The sequence below is a fragment of the Phaethon aethereus genome (genome assembly GCF_964289735.1).
Source record: "Phaethon aethereus genome assembly, chromosome: 2".
NCBI lineage: Eukaryota > Metazoa > Chordata > Aves > Phaethontiformes > Phaethontidae > Phaethon > Phaethon aethereus.
In genome coordinates, this window is record NC_138582.1 from 135,606,675 (window position 1) to 135,630,739 (window position 24,065).

A 24,065-nucleotide genomic window follows, 5' to 3' on the forward strand; every position below is an offset into this window, starting at 1 on the left:
GAACAGAGATCATTATTGAAGACTTTGCTATGGAAACACAATGAGAAGTAAGAAAATAGCTTGTGTTCTTAAAGGATATCAGATCTTCCCCACGAACAACACTGAAATTCTTTACTACGAAACTGAGGACTAAATCAGAAGTAAATACAAATACATGTATATGTAGGCAACATGTAAAATCCTGTTAATTTACCAAATACCATGACAGATTAAAACACATGCTAGAATCCCATAACCTATCAAACAGAAAGGCAAAGAATTCATGTATAAGCTTGACTAGCCCTTCTTCAAACATGAGTTCTTACTCTCATTTCTGATGATGCTGATTACCATTCAATATACAAGACAGACAGCCAATAAACTACTGCAACTTCTCTACCTTTTCTGTTCCGCTGTTTTGCTTAACCAGAGTCCACACTAAGTAACTCTTTCCCCCTACCTTGAAGATTAGATTGGTTACAAAAATTTCAAAAAAGACAAACTGCCCAACCCTATTCAGAATACGAAATAGCAATTTCACTGCTAAGCATAACGTTTATCAGTAAATCTTTTAAACAGGAACCACAATTCTGTTTTGATACATAATTCCAACTGAAAGTCACTAAAGGATTTTTTTTTTACCTCTGATTTTGTGAAATCAAAGTCTCCAACGATTCCTTGTTTTCGATTCACAGCAAACACATTATTTCCATGCAGAGATCCATGTACTATCTTAGCTCCATGCAATGTTTGTAGACCTTGGGCCACTCCTTTCATCACTTTTAATGCCTCCTAATGATTTAATTTGGGTGTTTATTACAAAGATAGATATGGAAAAAACCAAGCACAGTATCAAGTAAGTTTCTACCCAGAACTAAGACTTTTTTTTTTTTTTTAAAGGTTTTTACACATTCAAAGTTCACGCCAATTCCATATTATGAAGTTTGGATTAATTCCCAGTAAGATTATCATGACTTGCACAGCCAGGCAGGGGAAAAAAAAAAATACAGTCACCCATTAACAAATCACTAACATGAAAAAATATGTAAAAAAAAAAAAACATCATGCAACTTGAACCTTTACAAGTAGGTCCAAGTCAGCAAGCAGAAGCTTCAAGTCATTGAACAGAACTAGAGAAAAGACTGTATTGGCTACTAGCTACTGCTTCTTTTGAGAAGGGATGACTATCCAAACTGCCTACACACTGTGTGTGGACGAGCAAAAAGAAAAGGAAGGGGATGAAGTGAGGGGTGGTATGGAAATTACACACACAGGAGTCCTCTTAAAGCTTCAATACAGAAATGCCTGACCCTGAACATCTAACATGTTCAACTGCCATACTTTTAAAATGTATTAGTAATACAGATCATTCATTAATTTCAATTAAAAAAAAAAGTACATCCAAGCAAAATCTCTTTTAGAAAATTATAAACTACTGCCTGACCAGATGCTAAGAACGGCAGTCAAGCTATCCTGTGCAACTTTGTACAGTCACTGTCAGCCACCAAAGTACGTACACTGGTGAAAGACCATCAGCACCATGAAATACGGCAAAACAGCAAGAGTTCAGGTCAAAAACATATAAAATAAAACACTGATAGTCTAAGTAGTTATACTTACTTCTAAAGTTAAAGGTCTATCAGCCTGTAAAGCTCCCAGACTTGCTCCTGGGTAGTATGGGACCATTAAATATACCAAAGGATCAGACTTAAACAGGAAAAAAAAAAAAAAAAAAAGGAAAAATAGATTGTTTCAAATATTAGGAATATTGGGAAGTTTAACATGCACTAAATGTGTGATAAATTGACTCATGTTTATTAAGTAGACAGTTTATCTAAACTCAGAACAGAAGTAGTTTTCTGATTCAATGCTCCAGCTTAAAATATGTTAAATCTTTAACTACAACTGCAAGTCTTTCAGCTTAAACCAGAAATGAAGATCATCAATTTGAATCTTGCCTTGCAGAAAAGAAGAAACAACAGTTGTAATAATCCAGATTTCTCCTTCTGCTGATCCCAAGCTCTGTGATACCTGGCAACTCTTTCTATCACTTTGGCTTCGGAGCTTACATCTACAGAGTATCCCTTAAAAACAAAACAGATACCCAACTTCTTACTTCTGATGCCTATAACATTATTGCATTAAACTATTTTTAATTAAAAGAAATGCATATTGTTAGATGCTATTATATAATTTCCTCTTCTACTTAACACAAAAGTCAATTCCAATTATCATAGGCTGTTCCCATATTTTCTTATTAACTCTTAGAAAGTCTGTACCAACAAAACAGGGAGCGTGTCTCTAATTTGAGATTTAAATAAGCCAAGTCAAAAGCAAGAATAATATTTACAACTATGCCTCTCATAACACTACATCCCCTGGTTTCCCAATTGCTAGCAGATTGGTAGAGAAGCAGAGCAAGGGAAAAGCAGCAGTTCCTTAAATTTCTCAGTGAAATCATCAGGAAGACAAACCAGCATCTGCAAAAAGAGACAGGAGTAACGAACAGGAAAAAAGGCCCACCAGATACCAGAAAGAACAGACAGCAGAGAGGAAGCACTGCTCCCTACAGCAGTCCTCAAAAGAAGGCAGGGGGTGGGGGAATTTAAAAAAAAAAAAAAAAAAAAAACCACCACCAAAAAACCAGTAAGCAACATGGAAGCAATCCAGAAGGAAAAACAATGCTTCACATTCTACAGGCCCCAACAAAAAAATCTACCATCAGAAAAGGGCTGTTAAACACAGGGATACGAAAGCAACAGCAGAGTTCATTCAGAATCAGCACATTAGTAAGCCAAGGCCTTACCTGCAGCACTAACTGAAAGCCAGTGCCAACATTACCTTTAAAAGAACCTTCTGGCCCTCAATTTCTGAACACACTAAAGGTCGCTTCGTGCTCAGTTCCTTCATGGGCTCAGCATCCAAAAGGTCTCGCTCCAGGCTGCATGTCAGAAGTCCGCCAGAGTTCTGAAGCACATGCACACACAGGTATCAGGGTGAGTGCACAGTGTTTAACAGCTGGTAAGATTCAGAGGCTTCAGCTCCCTCTCCTCTTCCTCAATCAACTTAGCAAAGCACAAAAACAGTTGAGACGTGTTAAAAAGTTAGTTACGGCAACTGTTACCTAGGGCTGGCCATGATGAGGCAGCTAATGAAATGCACTCCTTGAACATCCCCCAGAAGAGGGGGAGGAGGCGGTAGGCCACAACAAACAATGCTCAGGGTATATGTCCCCCAAACGGACAGAGACTGCACGGAGCATTGATAGTGCCTGAAACAGTAACTGACAGTGCATTCAGAGACAATCTCTGCTTACCATATAGTTTAGAATTCCTGCTTCTGGATAAAGGAGCGGTAACTCAGGGAACCATTTCTGTACCAAACACGTAAGCTTCTCCTAAATGAAGGAAACAAGGCCCACAGCTTCAGATCACTAGTTTCTGACATATATAAATATACACTGACATTTGCAATGTATACCCAGGACATTCAAATGTACACTGACCATGACTGTACCTCCTCCAACAACATCATCCCAAGTAACACTGCCATTTGCTTTTTAATTAAAAAGAAAAACCAACACACACAACATGAATACAGCAGTTCAATATGGACAGATTTTTGAAAGCTGAGAGTGGGTAGTGTTAAGGCCACAAACAGCTCATGCATCATCACAGAAAACATTTCGTCTTTTCTACAAGAGGCTTTAGTAGGCCTAAACAAAGGAAAACAACTTCACTACAGGTAAGTGGAGGAAGATAGAAATCAAGTAGGAACATAGACCAGGCCAGCATCTCATGCACCTCCAGACCACACACAGCTGTAATGCTGCAAGGTAACTATTACGACACAAATGCTAGGCCTGCAGAGGTAGGTATATCACCACCAGAAATCCTGCTGCCCTCCTACTTGCTCACAAGGCAATGGTTTCCAATTCTTCCATCCATATAGAGGACTTAGCGAACAGGTGATCTCCTCCACTTCAGGATAAAAACCTGTTTTAACCTAGTCAGAAACAGTTCCCCTTCTTGCAAGAAATAGTCTTTCTTCAGCAGCTGAACTTACACGTTCACCTGCAGCTCTTCTGCGTTGAGAACTACAGCTCACATTTTTTTCTCACCTCCCTCCTTTAGTGGGGCAGGGGGGGAAGGTCTGAAAAAACTATGTTAAAATGGAGATAAAACTGATCAGCCTCCATGCCTTCTCCCATAAGTTTCACCAAAAAAGGGCCATCTTCACATTCAACACCATAAAAAATTTACATTTTTTTAATTTTACCCAGAGCAGACATTAAAGCAACTGAAATACAGATGTGCCTCATACAGGTTTTAGTTGCCCAAGTAGTTTAATACTTACATATTCTTCCTGTTCCTTGGATATTTCCTGAAGAACCCTATTCCTCAGATCAGCAATTTCCTCTTTTATTCCTGTCATTTCAAACTCACTGTAATCATCAGACTGCATTAGGAATAACAAAGTTAGTGTATAATTCTCATTCTGTTATACCAAACAGCAGTAACCTACTACATCAGGATTAAAAAACAACTTCCATATCACAGTTCTGGAGTTGAATGTATTCTTAAATGCATATTTTACTCAGTCTCCTTCCTGGAAACCCAACAGAATCCCGTAGAACCTAACCACTGAGAAAGTGTTCCCTTTATTTATGTGACAGACCAAATGTTCTAGCCCTTTGCCTACTTGTTTCCTAAGTCAAAGAGCATTTTTTTTTTCTTTAATTAGCTGATCACATATAATCATAACAGCAACATCATTCATCTACCAGCAATGCCAGGTTCTATAATTCATTCACTTTTTTTCTCCCATAAGGAGGCATTTTCCTCGTCACCTCATTATTCAAGAATCCTTTTCCCAACAGGTTTCATTAGTCTGTCTCATTTTAAGTCCCTCTTGAAAGCTTACTGCCCCTTTACAATGCTTACAAAAAGACACACACAGGTTCTTTTTTTCCCTAAGCATCACCAGAATAATTAATGTGTGATCAAACAAACAGCACTGAAGCTGGGGTAATATTTACATTCTTCTTCTGAGGTGTAGCAGGGAACCCTGAAAACTAGAACAGACCTTGACTTCTGTCACCCAAGGGGAGGTACACGCATTATTAACCAAGTAAAAAAAAGTAATTACACAACCAGCACAGTAAAAAGAGCTGGACAAAACTGTTCATGCTGTGCACAGCAACTGTCACCAGAGAGACTTAGTTAAAAGCACAGTGCCATGGCTGGGGACTGAAATAGAAAAGTGGCTATGTACTGACTTTTTTTTTTCTTTTAAGCCATTCAGGCTTGGTCTCAGGGGCCTGTAAAACTTCCATAGTTAAAAGCAAAATTCAGGTGAGAAAACGCAAGCTGTTCTATACAGTTATCACCTACTTGGAATAGACAAAAATTAATGTTTCTAAACCAAACAACAGACAAACACCAACACTGTAACATTTTCATACTTCTTCAAAGTTGTTCTTTTCAACCAGCTTCCACCTTAACTGGGCCTTTAAGCTTTTCACAGTTTTCTTAATTGATAATAAGTTGTTAATATTGGGTCTTCTATTCAACCATTCCTCAGCCTGTTTTTTGAACTAGTAGGAAATGAAAAAAAGAAAGAAAAAAGAAAAAAAAAAATCAGAAAGTGTTCAAGCATTCTATTTTACTATGCTTCAGTGCAAAGCATTAAAGAAACTGCCTGAAGCCTACTTGAACTCAGCTTTTCAGGGTCTTTCCCCACAGAAGAGGGATTTTATTGTGTTTAATTTTAATTACATTACGTTTTAACAGCCTCCTGGAAAACCAACATTCTACTTAAAGCTCAATCCCCTTAAACTTACATAGTACTGATTTGTAATGAATCCACAGATTGCAGCTTCCATTGCTTTATTCTTTTTTTAAAAAGTATCTTTGTATTTAACTGAAATGAAGCATTGGCTGAGGTAATGCACAACTGCAATTCTCAATCTTTAACCCAACCAACTTCTCATCACCAATATCCTCCTAGAATTTCCTTATGAAAAGATAAGAGGCCATCTTTCAAAAAGAAATTATGTCAGAAAAGGTTACTAGTATAGATCAGTGTAACAGAAATAAGACATAAATTCACCTCCACACTGGCCAAGTATCTGTTCTGTATGACAGTGATCATACTTTGCTCCTGACGAACATTATGCATAACTTTATTGTAAGCACTCATAATTATTCCCTTCTCTGCTTCATCATGCTCCTGGATTGAATTACACAGAGAGAGATTAAAAATTGAAAGTTGTTCTTCATTTATACATACCAACATTTAAGATGTAAAACCTTTACTGAGAAATTCCATTGTTAATGGAACAAATAATTCATCACATTTTTCTCTCTCTTCTTACAGAGATTCTAAAAGGGAAGTTAGCAAGTCTAAGAGCTCACCCAATAGTTTCAACATAATAAAACCGACTGGCACTTCTATGCAGAAGTCAAATTTCATATTTCACATGCTATGAAAGATGGTGGTTTTTTTAAGGATAGCACAATTCAATAGATATGCCATTCTTCTAAAAGAGAGTCACTGATTCTATCACAGAGGGCAGTGACAAGCAGACTAAACTGGTTTGTTGTTAGTATGATGCTGCATTAGAGGAGAAGTTCAACTTTTGCTGACACGACCATTTTCTGCCATAGTAGGGACTCTCATTGCAAAGACAATGCAAGTACCTCAAAGAGTTAGCAAAAAGAGAACAGGGGAAATGCTTATCAGAAAAGGTAAATAACTGGGAAAAAGGCTAACACAAGCATAGAAAAAGATTATCAGTAGAGCAAGAACACCTGACCCATGCAAAATGAAAGTGATGAAAAACTATTCATCTCTTAAGACTAGAAAAAGTAAATTTATCCATACACATTCACCCAGAGAGGAAATACCATTATTTTAAACACAAACTTACTTTTCATCACCTGTATTTTCAACACAAGCACCAAACTCAGTATAGCTCAAAGAAAGCTTGTCTGCACATAGAGAGGGAAGAACCAGTTTTCCCAGGGTTTCTTCTTTAAGCCTGTCATACATACAGCTAAGCTCCTGTAACCCAAAGCTGTCCTCTGCCTGTTGCCTGGAAAGAACATTCTCTTCTCTCTGGGGAGCAACCTGGGTGACTATCACATTTCCACAAAAAAAGATGCTGCCTTGTAGTGTATAAACTCATCTGATACATTAAGAAAGCTTTAAACTGAAATCAAAGATGTATAAAATATATAGAAGTCATGACACAGTAGGCATGATTAGAACTTACATTTAAGTCAGTATCCAGCTCTTCACAAATAGCCAACTCAACCTTTTTCAGAATTTCATCCGCACTGCCAACAACTTCCTCTAAATCTGAAGATGTTTCTGACATCAGGTCAAAACACTTCAAAGAGGGGGAGGGGGGGGAAAAAAAAAAATCAGCCTTGGAATTGAAAGTAAGAAATTAGCAAGCAGACAGCAAAAACAAGCAAAAAATACAAAGAATTACAGCATTACTGGAAATCTCATCAGGATTTACATCAGATCTCACCTTTAACTGCCTCACACTTGAATGATATAACGATTTCTAGAACCAACAGAGTTAAGATTCAGCAGGAAAGAAGAAAGTTGATTCCTACCTTGGTTGGGTTTTATTTTCCTAACCTCATTTTGATTTTTACCAAAAATGAAACAGTAGAAGAATCCCCATCCTTCTCCTATTGAGTTTCATGTCATAAATCAACAGGTGTGCTGCCCACATAGTGATACACAAGATGCTCAATGTGGCATTTTCATTATCGAGTGGGCTTTCCATTCCCATATAGTACTACCTAAGAGAAAGACATATCCTGGGATCTATTTCACAGTTTATCAAGTGTGAAATAAGGTTAAAGATTTCACCAGGAAACCCTAAGTGTTTTCATAGATGTCAGAAGTAACTCAGCTTCAAGATGTAGGATACAGAAGGTGCCAGACAAAAATCAGTAAGATCAACTTAGAATTACACTGAACGTTGCTTTCAGCAAAGTTTTAACTCCTATCTGCAGAAGAAGGGATACTACACTGGCAACCAGAACTAAAATGAAAATATGATCCTGTATTTAACATGCAAGATACACAGTCATAATAGAAATCTGCAAATTCCACCTTGTTCATTTACTTATCAAGCATGTGTATTCCAATAAAGACTGTGAAACCATTTAATGCCTTAACCTTTTAAAGGAACCAAAAATAAACATTTCTAACAGTGCAAGCTCAAACAGTATGTTGCTCCTTAAAGCCCGGAGTTGCATACTAGAGCCATCCAGTCTCTGAAAATTTCCTTGTTTGTCATTGACCCCTTTCCTATTGCAGATTCTGAATGATGCTACACAAGACTAATTTGGATTCAGAAAAAGAAGAGGATTATCTATTTAAAATAAGGGGAATGGAAGCACTTTAAAGAAGCATTTGCTCTGCTCAATTGCTCACACTTTTTTAAAAAAGGAGCTAGAAGTTAAATTGCAACAGAATAATTGCATATCAAACACTGGAATGATTAAGATTGAGAAAAGAAAATTTCTTCCTCAGTCTACCTACTGGTGCTTTACCAACCCATGTCAAAAGTCTGTACATTTCCCATGTCTATGAACTGTTTGTGGAAAAGTTCAGATTTGTAACAGGTAAATGAAAGTTCATCACTACACTAACAAAACTGCAGTCACATGCAGAATAGCACTCTGAATTGCACCAGCAATCACAGAAACCCACCTGCAGGTTTGTTTGCCCCCTCTAATAACTAACATGATTATAAACATCTGCAAGTAATTATATTAGTTAACATCATATTGTACATGACATGCACCAAGTATACACTGCTGCTGAATACCGTTTATTGTCAGGTCAAGGAACACCGTTATTTATAACAGTGTCTGGCCACAGTAAATGCTCTGGGTACAGGGAAAGGCAAGGGCAGAAAACCTATTCAACATGAAAGGGCAGAACCCTTGTGGATTATGTACAATTCACATGGGCAGGAAGGTTATGCTGACACAAACTGAGCACATTTACACACAAGTGCAACACGGAGAAGATCAAGGAATCTGGACTGCAGGAATGGAGGGAAGGCAGCTTACAGTCTTCCCAGGACAATTAAGAGTCTTAAACTGAACAAGAACATAGATATTAAGACCAGAGACAGAAAAGCCACGAAGTTATCTCCCTGCTTTGCACTTTCTTTACAAGCAGAGCTCAGTGGATGGTAACCCACTTCCACCATCCATCCCCTTTTAAGGCAAATACCACACTCAACTTCAATGCTCCAAACCTCCTATAACTCAGAGACACACAGTATCAGAATGGTGTGTCTATTCCAGAAAATATTGCTGACATGCAAATAGAAGTGGACAATATATTTGCATAAGTTCTCCACACAGCATTTCAATTTGAGAAAAAAATCCTATGATATATTCGCCTGCAACCTGTACCTAGATCGTGTCAAGCCAGGCTGTCTGCTTCTTTGCAGTGATCTTTCATCACCTCTTTCAGCAGCATTTATGAACTAGAACCTTTTAAAACCTGAAATCTTTCTATCCAAAGGCCACTTGAAAGGATTAATTAAAGCATTTCAGTCACACAACGAACAGATAGAGCACATCCATACAAAAGTTATACTTGCATAAAAGTACTGATCTTTATGCATCAGTATGATCTTTATGATCTTTTTTGGTTGTCGTGGTTTAGCCCCAGCTGGCAACTAAGCACCACACAGCCGCTCACTCACTCCCCCTCCCACAGTGGGACGGGGGAGAGAATTAGGAAAAACCTCGTGGGTTGAGATAAACACGGTTTAATAGGACAGAAAGAAAGAAGGGAACAATAATGATAATACCAACAAAGGAATGTACAAGAACAAGTGAGGCCCAATACAGAAATTGCTCACCACCCCGTGATCGACAGCCCGTCCCCGAGCAGCGATTTCTGCCCCCCGGCCAACTCCAGTTTATGTACTGGGCATGACATCGGATGGTAGGGAATATCTCTTTGGCCAGTCTGGGTCAGCTGTCCCGGCTGTGTCCCCTCACAGCTCCCCGTGCACCCCCAGCCTGCTCGCTGGCAGGCCAGCACAAGAAGCTGGACTGTCCTTGACGGCTCAGCAACAACCCAAAACATCAGCACATTATCAACAGTTCCTCATCCCAAATCCAAAACACAGTCTCACACTAGCTTCTGTGAAGAAAACCAGCTCTATCCTGGCTGAAACCAGGACATTGGTTCACAACAAAGGTACACTAAGAATAAAGATAAATTAACACTCTGTTCCTCAACGCATTACCTTTCCCTCTGTATTGAGGCACTGTCATTTAGTACCACTGCTCATACGTGCAATCTCCCTGCCACAGGTAGCTGTCCCTACTAATGCCTACTCCTAACAAGCTCGGTTAGTCAATGTCATACTTCATCTTTTTCACCAACAGGTGTTTGCCTTACCTTTAAGATGCCACTGAACCAGTCAGCAAGAATTTGCAGAGCTGCGTCTGTATCATGTCTGATGCCAATTAATTTCTTCATTTTAACACTCTTCCACTTGAAGAACTGTTGAAATACCCTCTCAGAGTCATCTGCTTCAGAACCTTGACCATAGACTGACTCCAAAGAAGTAGACAGTTCCTGTGCATCAAATGAATCAAACAAAAACTGGTTTACAATCAGAAGAATTTTGTGACAGTATCTTATCTATAAAAATCAAGACATTTAACACAGAAAAAGTTACCACTATCTGCTGGCGTAAAATTATTTCTACTATAAAGGCCTCTTTCTATATCCAGTGAAGTGCATTTTATACTCCACTTTCCTCTTAGATCTAGTGGCAGTATGTCTACCAGAAAATGCAATGCAGAAAAGGATCTCACACAGAGATCACAGAGTCTGATTTTTCCCTTCAAAACATGGAAGGAAAAGACACCACAAAAAGCTTAACAGCTCATAAGAAGTCATTTGTATTCTAGTTTCTTCTTCCCTAGAGACTGGCCTTAAAAGTCATACTCATCAGGACAAAGAGCAAAATGAGGTTCAATTTATAATGCTCCTTATAGAACTGCTCAAATTCAGACAACAAAGTGAAAGAAACTTTCAAGAAAAAGTTGGCGAAACAAGGTGAACAGCCAGACACCCAAGGAATGCTTCTGGACTGATCCCTCCCTTCAGAAGTCACTAGTCAAATCTCTTCTGATGCACCTCCATCGTCACACTGATTTCTAGATGGAACAGCAATTACCTACATCTCTGACACCTGAAGGCCCTCTGAAATGCGTTTTACAGTCTGAAAACTTCTATTTCCATCTAAAAGCCAAGTATTCTGCAAGTATATGAAGCACAGGGTCCATCTCTTTATAGGAAAACAAACTGAAGTGCTACATATAAGGGAAACGCATCGGGGCTAAGGCTCAGGGCAAACAGAAATCACTTTTAAAATGAAGGGCACTCTGTCAAATGACCTGAAGAACAAGCAGGGTCAAGGAGGAATATATCAGTCAATTACCAGTGGAAACAACATCCTGACAGAAAGCAGCCTTCCTTGCATGTGGGTGGAAAGTCCCACACTGAAAAATATTTGAGAACTACATTGGTGTTTGCAGGCAATTTGCTGTAGTTCGAAAAAGAAAATTCTCCCTAAACAGTGGCATTTGACTGAACTAACCTGTGTTTTTGCAGTAAATTACATCCTTCAGTTTTCAAAATCCATCATTTTACTTATCCACATCATTCCCGACAAGATGACTGAAGAAACCCTGAGAAAGGCTGCTGCAGTTTGCTTATATATAGTGTTACACTTTTTTCTTTTCTCAGACCCCAGAACATGAGTATATATATACTGATATAACTGATATATCAGTTATATAACTGAATATCACAGACCTTCCCAAAACAACACCTAGGTCATGTAGATGGAAGAAAAGCATCTAAACACCCCTCTCTCCTCCTCTTGAGAGCGGTTTCCATCTTTGTATCCCTTCAGACTCAACAGCCAATACTATGGAAAAAGCAGTACGACAGAACTTAAAGTCACTTGTCAGGAGCCTTTCAGACGCTTGAAACACAGAGGTCCTATCAGCAACCAAATGTAACTTGAAGTAAAACAGACTGTCTGACACTACTACCACAGGCCAGAATGCAGCAGCAATGAACTCCCCTTGCTGAGGACTGCAGGTAGTGAGCTTGACCAATCTTGTACAACTACCCATGACAATGCCACAACCAGGCCCCAGCTCTACAGACACAGGGCAGCAAAAGTTCAAACTGGGGCCAAAAGCATAAGAATTTCCTCACCTAACAACTAACTAAATACAGTGACCACAAAAAAAACCCCAACACAAACTACCACACACCACCAAACACACAATCCAAAACAAACAAAACATCCCACCAAAGAGTATTTTATAAAATTCTAAAACAAATTTCATAACAATAGTTATTATAATGAACAGCATTCATGTAGTACAACAGATTGTTTAAAACAGCAATTTCCACCTGAGCCAGGTGGTATAAGCTTTGTACAAATATGGTTGTCTTTAAGCAAACACAAAAAGTAGGTTTGTGCTAAATTTAAGGAGGCTATTTAAATCATTCAAGCGCACAACAGATTTTTCTCGCATTCTTTTTTGAACAGCTGGATTTTAATACACCAGGATATACATGGGTAGAAAACAGCACTGCAAGGGAGAAGCCAGGTTCAAATGGAAGAGTCTGAAGGAGGGAGAGGGGAAAAAAAAACCAGCCCACTTAACAGCAACCAAAAGTGGGTAACAGAACTGAGAGAAGTACTCAGCAACAGTTTCATACCCAATCACACATTCTGTTTACAAAAATAGCAGCACTAGTTGTACTAGAAGCGTACCTGCATGCATTCCATCAGACTGTCCTCAAAGAAAGAATCCAGTAAGCTAAGCCTATTTCTACATGTTTATTTTTCATACTACAAACATACTTCCCTAAAACATTAGCAACTTCACCAGGATATGGATACAGAAACAGGCTCCAGAAAGACAACAAGTTACCATATGAAGATGGCTCACGGCCTACATGCATTTGTCCCAGTTGCCATCTCTAAGCGTGGTAACTCAAAGGGAACACAGAATAAGCTACTACACGCTATGCATGGGGCAGAGGAAACATGCTTACAGACAGCTACTACAGAACAGCTGACAACTGTTTAGGTCATACCCTAGCTTGCTTTAGAGTAACTTAGGTGTATGCCCACACTCTCAGCCTTCCTCTTAACCAATGCAGTATTATCGCTTGGAAAGTGTGGAGCTCACCAACTGTTCGTTTTGGTCCTAGCCAGTTGGACCCAGCTGTGGCTGAAGCGGTTTGAATTTGTCTGTACTTCAGGCCAACAACAGTTCTCACTGGAAGGTACAAAACATAAGTCAGAAGAGATGTGTGATGCAAAATAGAAGTTTGCAATACACAGCTTCAGTGAGACGGGCATTAGCTGCCACACCTCTGTTCTTCTGAGACACTGGAAAAATATTCGTTTCTCAGCACAACCTCTTAGCTCTATAAAATTGCAACCAAGGTTCTCACTGATATTTGGTAAAAACTTATTGCTGTTTCCCTACTTGGGAAAAGTATTTTGATCTTCTAGCTCCTAATACAAGACAGGACCATCAACATAGTTAAGATAAAGCCCAAAATTCATTTAACACACCTAGCAGCATTTCAGTACCCTTTCAAATACTTTCAAAAATCTGTGAAAATTTCACTGCAATACAGTTACCTAGAAGACGCTTAATGCCTACCACCTAGTGGATTAGCACAGCATAACCTTTGAACACACACCAAGAAAAACCCAACGACAAAAGAGAAAAACCCCACACAACACACCACAACTTTCCTCTGATTGAAAGCGAAGGATCCACACAGGGCCTCCAGTGACACAAAGCCATAGAATGCTACCCACCCAATATCTTTTCTAATTAGACACCAATCTGCATATCAGACTAGAACAAAAAACTAAGTGTATTAAAACATTTTCTTGAATGGCATTTAAAAATAATTGTATTAGAAACCAAGTAAGTAATTCCATGAAAATCTGAATGCTTCAATTTATTGATGCTGCTATAACCTTACACAAATTTACATGCAGCCTGTGATATTGGTGATTTTTCATAAGAACCCAATCTCATACATGTGTGGACAAATATATCCCTGGAATTTGTACAGACAGGCTGTCAAAGTATTGCCAAACCTTCTCCCCTCTCCACACACACTTGTCCATGCAAAATAAAAGTAAGTAATATTTCTGAAGTTAAAAAGAAGAAAAAAATTATTTCTAATAGCAAAGGCCAGAAACACCAGCTTGGTAATATTTCTGTTGGTAAAGTCCTCTTCAAAAGTTCTTACTGCCTCTACAGAGCCTATTTCCCTGTTTACTTTCCCACTTTCTGTTGTCAGTTTGGCTGGGAGGGAGAGACACTCTTGGCATAAACATGTGCTTCTGTAGTGTTTAACTCTCACCTTAAAAACAAAAAAAGCTTTAAACATTTTACACTTCGTTACACTAGTCCAAACTACACAGTCACCTTAACAGAAAGGTCTAGGAAAGTGTATAATCCAGCCACAAAACCCACTGCCACAATTTGCAGGATAACAGAGTTCACTTTTTCATTGTAGGTTCTCTTATTAACACCTGCCTTCTACTAAACATTCTGTGCTTTGTGAAGTCTTGTTAGTCACCAAACACAGTACTACAAGAGAAAAGCTGTTGCTCAAATCCAGGATCCAGATGATAATTTTCCTGTAGAAACAAAACTTTTAGGAGACCAGGATCACAAGTAACCCTGAGAACCACACGTGTCAGATGTACAACTTAACTCAGAAATGTTACCTAAAGCTTCATCTGCTGCTGTCCATGTCTCCAACTATAAAACATTTAACATTTAAGAAACACCCTCCACAGGTTCTCAGTGTTTCAGAATCAATACTGATAAAAGCAACCTCCTTACCTGTAATGTTCTTGAGCGCTCAGAGAGGGGCAGTTGATCCACTTCCAAAATTAATTCTTCCACTGCTGAATACAAGTTCTGCTGCACCTCATCTCTCTTGGTAATCAGTTCATCTCTTTCATCCTATGCAGAAAGAAAACCAAGTCAGCAACTCACACCCAAACACCACATACACAATGTGGAAAGTGATACAAAAAAGCATTAATCCCTGCTCAGTATGAATACTACAATACATACCTGACTAGGAATGAGTGAAAAAGCAAATTTTGGTTTTAACCTCTACTGGTATCACATGACCACCTGCAGAAATACAGCATCCTTTACACTGTAAAAATATGACATTATCAACCAACTAAAGAAAGAGTTTCTGCATGACAGTTGGTAACAGTAGGAGTCCTAACTGCCACTTTAAACATAAAATGTCTCGGTTGTCCTGCAGTTTTTTATTATATTACAGAAATGAGAATTTGGATAATCCACACTTCCATACCTGCCAAATTACATCCATAAAGTCAGATTGCAAAAGATTTCTTGCTGGATAAGAATACTCTAGAATCAAAAAGATTTGTCAATTTTTTCCCTGCCTTCTAGCAGCAAAGACAGGAGTCCTGTAAACTCCCTGCTGAATATCTGCAGTAAGATCATTAATAATTTTCTAGAAACAAAAATAAAGTTTCCCTTGGATGACTAGCAGGGTTAGTTCTGCTAATGGGAGAGGAACCCCACATTCCTATCAGACAAGGTACCTAACAGACTCACCAAAACCAAACCTTTCAAAATGGATGAAGCAAGTTAACTCAGAAGCATGTTTGTAGTGGTCTTTTCACAGTGATTTAACCCAACATGCCCACAGAAATATGAAAATATATATGAACATGGAAGACCATACTGCAGCTTTACAGACCTGCTGTAAAGATTTGCTATTCCCTTCTACATCCATCTGCAAAAATAAAAAGTAAGTAAAATGACTCAAGTACCTATAACACATTGTCCTGACACACATTCCCTTCCCCAGTCCAAAAAGAGTCTTAGAAAGTCTTGTGTGGAAGGCAATTAGTAAAGAAACAGAAAACAGAAGAATTAACCATGTCACTAATACCAGCTTCACGTGGAGCCAAAGAACAGTCAGATGAATGCTTCCTACTAACAAGCAATATATAAATATATCTGTAATACAAATACATATACACAAACAGTTCTCAGAGTTTTTAAATTTAGTTTATCCAGTGAAAGCTCAGAAGTTGACTTAACCGAGTGTTTGTAAGTATCTATGGAAGACAGACTAGAAACCTCCTGCCTGTAACAGACAAGGGCAGAATGAGATCCAATGGTTGGAAAATGAATGGTGGACAAAATCTAACTAAAAATAAAACGCCAAGTTGCAGCATACACTGCTTTAAAATTTAGAATAGCAACTGAACAGATGTAATTCAGACAGAAATTAGTGGGCTGGATAAAAAAAATCAGTGGATTAAGTTCTACTATAGAAGGTGAACACAATATACTGCTTCAGCAGTTAAAAACATGAAACAACAACAAAAGGAAGATTTAATAGGCAGTTCTGGTACAGTTTTTGGACATCTCTGGTAACCAAAAGCACCTGCAACTTTTACAGTCTTTCTGCTGGTTTTCTTGCATAAGACAGGAGCTAGTTTGTAGAAGAATACTGTAACGTACGACAAGAAAGTGTTCTTTATGACAAAGGGTCCTTATTCCTTTTTAAGACACGATTTCTGCAGAATATTACTTCAGAAACTACAGAAATAGCGACTTAATGTAGGAGAAGATTCAACCAGGCAACCAAACTCCAATAGTTCAAGCACTACAGTAAATTTAACAGTCTACACATGACTGAATGACAATCCAGGAACTCAACAGATGGCTTGGGAGCCACAGGACAAGTCTCTTTCCAATATCTGCCATTTAGTTGGGTACATGCAATGGTTCTGGTAATACCTGTTAAATAACAGTAACTTCATAGAGCATTAAGTACACAGGCAGTATTTTAATAGTCTGCTTTACAAAGATGTGAGCTCATCACAACAGCAAACTGTAGAACTAAACTCCTTTGGAACAGGTTAAATGCTTCTCAAACTACAAAATTTAGTTTATTTTGTGTCTGGTCCATCTTATACCTCTCGAAAAAACCCACCAACCTACTCCACAAACAACCACCAGACTCAGTCATACCAAATGCCAAGCTAGCTTACCATCTTGTTTTTGAGAACTATAACAACACTTATGAAAGTCCATAAAAGCAGGACACATATACTGCAATCACCTCATCAATGCACTCTTGTTTTAGTGTGATATAATGACCTCATCAGCAAGGGGGGGGGGGGGGGGAAATGTCCCACCATGGATAAGTTCTAATCCATTTTTAGAGCCTATTTCTACTTTTGGCCCTAGTTTTTGGCTCCCTTTTTCAAGTTACTACTTTGCAGTGTATGGAATAGCTAAAACTAGCTCTGGCATCAGCATCCTCAATAAATGGCTCTATTTATCCCACCTTCCCCCACTTTTTTTTTTTTTTTAAATGAGCAATTGAATAGTTCACCTTTTTTAAACACTGGCATGATTATTTTTTCATCCTTCCCACAAAAAATGCTGAATATGTACCCTAGTCTCCAGTAAGTTTCTAAATCGAAATAAAAAATTAAGCGACACATCTATACCAGTATCTACAATGTCTGAGAAGTCAGAATTTGTATTATCCCCTATTACTGTGAGTATCTACCTACATTGCAATCAGGGGAACTTCTAATTATTCCTGATTTTTCATCTGTAAACTGCCATCCTCTCAGTAACGTTTCACAGGATTGCTGGTTAAGTGATCAGCACCACTACCTTCCTATTTGGACACAGAATCTACATCAAATTCTATGATTAGTTTTGAATACACTTCTAAGGACTTCCACTGCAGAATAACCACCTTTGTTTATACACCACATCCCAGTACTACCCCAGTTCACTGAGTATCTTCTATTCTAAGAAATACGTTACATAAATATCTTAAGAACAACTAAGTCGCCCATCTTCATTTTTGGGACAGTATCCAGAAGAGACCCAGTTAAACCAGAATAAACCAACTAAGAAAGCATAGACAATGAAAACTGAAATAATACCATTTAGTCTGCACTCAAACTTTATTGGGTTTACTCACGCCTGTGATATTTAAGATGCATTAGGTTTCCCACAAAGCAAAAAAAAATGTTCACTCCCAAGAGCTTACAAACAAATGAGGCTTGTGACAGTGAGAGAGGGCATCAGACCTCCAGAGAGGTTAAAGGAAGAGCACATCGCTTAGGCAACTGAATAGCAAGATTTAACTTAGTAAAATCAATTTTGACAGCTAGGTTGACACATTAAGCAAACAGAGTTAAACAGACTGGTATAGTTTAATAGCCAGCTGTTTCATCCACCTGTTTGCATTCACTGGGCTTCCTGTACACTGGATTTACATGTACCTCATTTTAACTGAGCAAGAAGCAAAATTAGTGACATCAACATACCCGGTTGCACTATGAAAAATATTTGTTAGCCTATCTACAGTCAGTATACTTTAAGTAGAGATGACAGGCAGAATAACAAGCACACTCTTTTACCGTGTGCATCCTGGACATTTCTTGTATTTGAAAATAGAGTAGCCAAGATTCTGTGGCATGTTACAGCACATAAAATAGATCTTTAAAAAAACAGAATGATTCTCAGGAGAAAAAAAAGCTAAGTCACTACACTGCCTTAAAACAGGACAAGCTTTGTGGTACCATAGCTCTAGCACGATGTCACCAAAGTTCTTGTTCTGTACCCTTTACCTACCAAAGCCTTCAAAATACTTAAGACAAATTCCACAACAGCCTTGAGATGTCCTTCTTCCAGCTGCTACCAATTCATCTTGAAAACTAAACTAATTCTTCAGGGAGCTCTACACTTCCACACCCTTTACAGCACCCAGGCACTCTGGGGGATACCTGACAGGTAGCAGAACTCCGCCCATTAAGATATTGGTGACACTACCATGACAACTTCTCCACTTAAGATAGCAGGAATTTTTTTTACAACGGTGTGCTCTTGAAAAGTCATAAGATTTTGTGCCACTGTTCATTTACACTTTAGCTTAGGCAATCAGGAACAGTGTCAGGATGGGGGGGAGAAAGGAAGGCACTAGGGGAGTGCTGGGAGTGCTGCTGATTTCTGAAGAAAACTAGTTTTCAAGTCATGTGTGAGACCACACCTTGTCAACACAAAACAGTGGGGTACACAAATACACATGGAGCTACCAGAAGCAGCATTATGTAATGAGCACGTAAGCTCACTTCAGCAGTATTTCAGGTATTTTGGTAGTGTAACACACTACAATGCATCGTGCAGACATGACTTCATTGTTAGCCATTTGCAACTGAAACGAGTGACAATGTCCAGACTGTCTAACATATTCCAACAAATCAATCCATCAGAAAAACCTCAAGTACTCTTCAAGAATGAAACCTCTTGTCATGATGTTTCTCATGGAAGAATGCTGCTTGCTGGGGCTGGCAACTCAAAAGCAAAAAAACAAACAAGCACAAAACACTCACGTACTGCCACCTTTCTTTCCCTCTATCCCCAGCCCAACTAAGTCAAAGCAAAACTGGACAAGGGGAGCGAAAACAAGTTCTAAGATGGCTTTGCTTTACTTTTCTGTTGTTCAACAAGGCTTACAGACCCGCTTGACCTCAACCACCCCATGTAATCTCCAGAAAATTGCAGCTGCTATTATTTCACATGGGAACAGGAATTCACCCAAGGAAACCTTGTGCAAGTGAATCCCTAAGCAGCTCTGGCTCCTGGGTACCTCGCGGTCTGGCTATTCTTCTACACATTGCTCCCCTATACAAGATGCAACACTAAGATGCCATCTGTATATTAACACTTATCTTAATGTTGTCAAGTTTAAACATTTTACTTTCTTTTGTTTACTAAAAACTATTTCTTTTCACCTACAGCAATCAAATGTATGCTATGCCATGGATGTTTTAATATTTTTCCCTGCACAAGCAACAATAGAACTTACTTAGGTTCTCCTCATGGCTCGTTTTCCAGTCCATTTCATGAGCTTTTAATTTCAGTGTAATACAGCAATACTTCTTCAGCAAACACATCTAAAATGTTTTAGGTTATACTTGAAAATCGTCACAACACATTTGCTGTCATTCTCACAGATGCACCATTACCGTCCCTTCCCTGCCTTACCACAATGCCTGCCACAGAGCGGGGAACCTTCCCGTTCCCAAAACCAGCATTGCTGCACACGAGTGAGGCAAGACATAACCATCCTTAACCAACACAGCCATGTCTACCAACCCAGGCAGGCTTTTTCAGATATGTGGTTGCAGAGAAGTTGCACTAGATGGCAACTTTCCTCTATACAAGTCCATCTTCCTACACAACTGCATTTGCATACTGCTCTCCCTACACATATATTCCATATAAGAGAAGGATATGCTAAGTAGTGGCATGCTGCTTTAACAAAAGGTTTTAAAGGCAGACACTGCAGCTGCACAGCTGAAGCAGCTTCTATTACAGAACAGAAACCTCTTAGCTACCTTGTTCTGCTTTCCTTACAAAAATTTCTTTACAAAATCAAGGGCGTCAAAAAGTCTAGGTTTAACACAAAAAAAACCACTCCGCAAATACATCAGTTGTGGCAAATGTAGCAAAGCCTCCAATGTTGTCTAGCAAAGGATAGATGTTTCCATGCTGTGCTCATGCTATCCAGCTACACTTATAAGACTAAAATAACATTCTGTCAATAGGTGTTAAATTATAGCTATTGAGGAAAAAAATAATTTTTAAAAACCTACCACATTTCTGCATGACTGAATCCTCTCTTGAGCCAAGTCATACTCAGTCCAAATCTTCTGCAATTTTTCCAAGGAACAAGGAACAGTGAGACATCCTTCTGTAACTACTTTTATGGCTTGAGAGAGCTGCTCCCCAAAATTACTGTTCTTATTTGTGTGCCTAAGTTGTAGGGAGGAAACAACATTTTACCAGGATTTTTTTTTTCCCCAGACCTTAAGCAGTTTAAAAATCAATGCCATTCAGACCCCTTGAACATACAAATTTTGAGACAGCACCTGCCATGTTAATAACCTAGTTTCTTTCAAAAGGCAGCAGCAGCAATTTGACTCATCTTTTTTTGAGGAAGAAAGAAGGACCAAGAATACATTCATTATACCGCAAGGTGTGTGTGTGTGTGTATATATATATATATATATATATAATGACAAGGCTGTACATGGAAATTCTCTCCTGCTTTTAATTTCCTTTTTGTCCTATTTCCTCCCTTTTTTTTTCCCCCACTCATCTTCCACAAATGCATACACCGTTATATGTATTCATTCTTAACGGAGCTGATGGTCATTTCTATTTCAAGTCTTCTTCCCACTGCAGTTTTGTCCCTTCTTTTAAAACTAGACGGGTAGTTTGGGCTACCCACAGAGATACACCTCACAGCAATACAGACACACTGACTACCCAGTTACTTTTAACAACTAGCTGCATTTACTGATTAGCATCTTCCTTGAAGATGGAACTGAAAGATCTTCTTGCAACAGCTATGGTAAAGGAGCAGAAGTGAACCGAAGCCATTTGATAAACATTTAGAAGCAGGCAACGCAAATTACAACGTGAGCTTCCAAAAACTCAGGTTTCAGCCTTGCTTTTAAGGTGAAATAACCCCCTCTGTATACAACACTACATTTTTCTTAGAGAATTGACAAAACAAAACTTTTCAGAAACAAAAAAGCCTGCATGACTTCAAGAGATAAGCAGGGCAATGATAACTAGTACTATTTTAGAAAAAAAAATACATACCTAACTTCTTTCAATGCCTTCACCTTAGCAGCCAAACTTCTCATTTTCATTCCAATGTAAGAACGTAGTGTTTCCTCAAAACTTTCAACAGTTTTCTTGGATGCTTCCTTCTCTCTCTGAATTATTTATCATTTTTGAAGCAGTGTTTTAACAAAGAGGTGAAGATAGATCAACAGTCACAACAGAAACATTTGAAATCTAGAGATAAACACACATGTGCACACACACACAGCTGGTCCCCTTCAAAACACTAACAAAATGTCTAGAAAGACATACAGCCAATGAGAATAATTTTATTTCCTTTAATAGCTTCTTAAAGGTTAATGGTTCATTTCCTTCCTCTCGTTTCAGTAGTGATGTGTTCAAGAGTATTTCTTCAGTTACTCCCCATTTTCTAGCAAGTCTTCAGAGAACATGGAATTTCTATTTTCCTTGATGGAAAAATTCCTACCCTAATGGGGTGTATATATTCAGGTGTTCAGGGCACTCAAGTCCAGCACCTCATTAAAGTCCTTACTCTCATCACTACCACACCTCAAAATGGTGCAGCAAAACAATAATTCTTGCTGTACATACAACCATCCTGACTTTCCTACAAGGAATATTCTTAAGACAGAATAAGGAACATTCTTGACTCAAAAAAAGCCCACACACCACATCAGGCTATATTCCTGAAGGGGCAACTTAAGTTTAAAAGCTCTTGCTCTCATACAACAGAGATGCTTTTATAAACTCCACTTTAGGTACTGAACCACAGTCTTTAAAAGTTGTTAGCCTTTCAGACTCGCTACATATTATATTAAAAACACAAACATAGAAGGTTTTAAACAGTTTTGTATTTGCAGATGAGCATCCAAAGTCTCATGACTGCAGGGTGTTTTTTTAAGTACCCCTCAAAGCCACCACCACACATCACCCTTCTAGAACAAATCATTGCTTACCATAGTGTTTTTAGCCGCAAGTAAATATTTTCTTACTTAAAAGAATATCCACAACCTTTTCTTTTAAAGCAGTTTTACTTGCATCCCACACAAAATAGTAATTAAAATTTGTAGAAAACAATTAAAAAAAAAAATCAGGCTATGGGTAAGAAAGGCTTCTAAGAATCCCTTGCATTCAAGTATTTTTTTTCCTAGCTGCAGACATATATTCTGTTGCTTGTTAATTTAGTTTGCGTAGAAGTGCACAAACATTGTATCTTCAGTTGACAGAGAATCTGTGCAATGACAGGTTAGTATATGTAGAAACAGAGCTGTTCTAGGTAAAGGTAACTGAGTAGCAAAGCTGGTTATGAGTAGTTTTATTCTGAAAGAGGAAACAGCTGTGTGCAAGTTCAGGTTTGGGGGTGTCAAAGGGATTTACACAACAGCAGATTTTCCTTTTGTATTTGTAGAGATAAGAGTTTGCACAACATTTTTCTGAACTCACATAAACATAACATCCTTTCACACAATCTCTTCTTACTACTGCTGTTTATCACACTTAAAACCATTCACAGCATTTTTAAGCCTAAGTACTATGTTTCTCAGATAGTGCTAGAAACTTCCCCTGGAAACAAACATAAGCCTCTTTTCTATTAGGTTCTATTAGGCAATTAAGTAAATAATAATTTTTATCTAGTTCTAAAATTCGACAGCTGCTATGATTCTGTGATGCTTAGGAATTTTCAGCCCAACACACAGAAAGCTGTTTTTCCCTCTAAGTGAGTGGAAAAAAGGCAAGGATTACATCTTTATATACAAAGCATGCTTTTAATCACAAAGTGCAAAACTCCACGTTCATACTGAACACCTACATCCAAACCAGCAGTTGTCTCAAGCGTGGTGGCAAGCCAGTACATACACCAAGGGGAGCTAGGGTCCAACCTGGACTGCAAAATGTGTGCTAACACACACTGACAGCATCCCGGTACACCAAGGCAAGACAAACCTTCAACCAGCTTAACCCTTCTGTATTTCAAACAACAGTGCACAGCTGAACTGCAGTACGATGAAAGCATGAGACAGAAGCACTGTCAGGAACACAAGGAGAGAAGCATCCTCTTCGTATTTCCACATACCTGAAGTTCACGTTTCAGCTGTTGAACCTCCAGTTCTAGTTCCTTCTGCCTCTGCAAGAGATTTACATTCTTCCTTCTGAGAACTTCTTTCTCTTCAGACAGCTTCTGATCTGGTCTTATTTGCGCCAAGCTGGTGTCTGACACTGAGGTAGAAGCTAGCATTTTTCCTCTTTTAAGAATAAATTAAGAGGAAT

At 38.6% G+C, this 24,065-nt stretch overlaps 1 protein-coding gene across 1 annotated transcript in view; it reads right to left on the reverse strand.

Annotated features, from left to right (window-relative positions):
- STK31 (serine/threonine kinase 31) overlaps nt 1-24,065 on the reverse strand; it is a gene marked incomplete at both ends in the record, with an annotated part of 40,024 nt that overhangs the window by 7,944 nt on the left and 8,015 nt on the right. The window contains 14 exons of the mRNA XM_081996495.1: nt 622-771; nt 1,600-1,686; nt 1,938-2,063; nt 2,821-2,946; nt 3,296-3,376; nt 4,336-4,437; nt 5,444-5,575; nt 6,091-6,210; nt 7,256-7,372; nt 10,438-10,617; nt 14,955-15,077; nt 20,798-20,957; nt 21,813-21,928; nt 23,872-24,040. Of these exons, the coding sequence (XP_081852621.1) occupies nt 622-771; nt 1,600-1,686; nt 1,938-2,063; nt 2,821-2,946; nt 3,296-3,376; nt 4,336-4,437; nt 5,444-5,575; nt 6,091-6,210; nt 7,256-7,372; nt 10,438-10,617; nt 14,955-15,077; nt 20,798-20,957; nt 21,813-21,928; nt 23,872-24,040 (1,789 nt within the window). The remainder of the gene's footprint in view (nt 1-621; nt 772-1,599; nt 1,687-1,937; nt 2,064-2,820; nt 2,947-3,295; nt 3,377-4,335; nt 4,438-5,443; nt 5,576-6,090; nt 6,211-7,255; nt 7,373-10,437; nt 10,618-14,954; nt 15,078-20,797; nt 20,958-21,812; nt 21,929-23,871; nt 24,041-24,065) is intronic.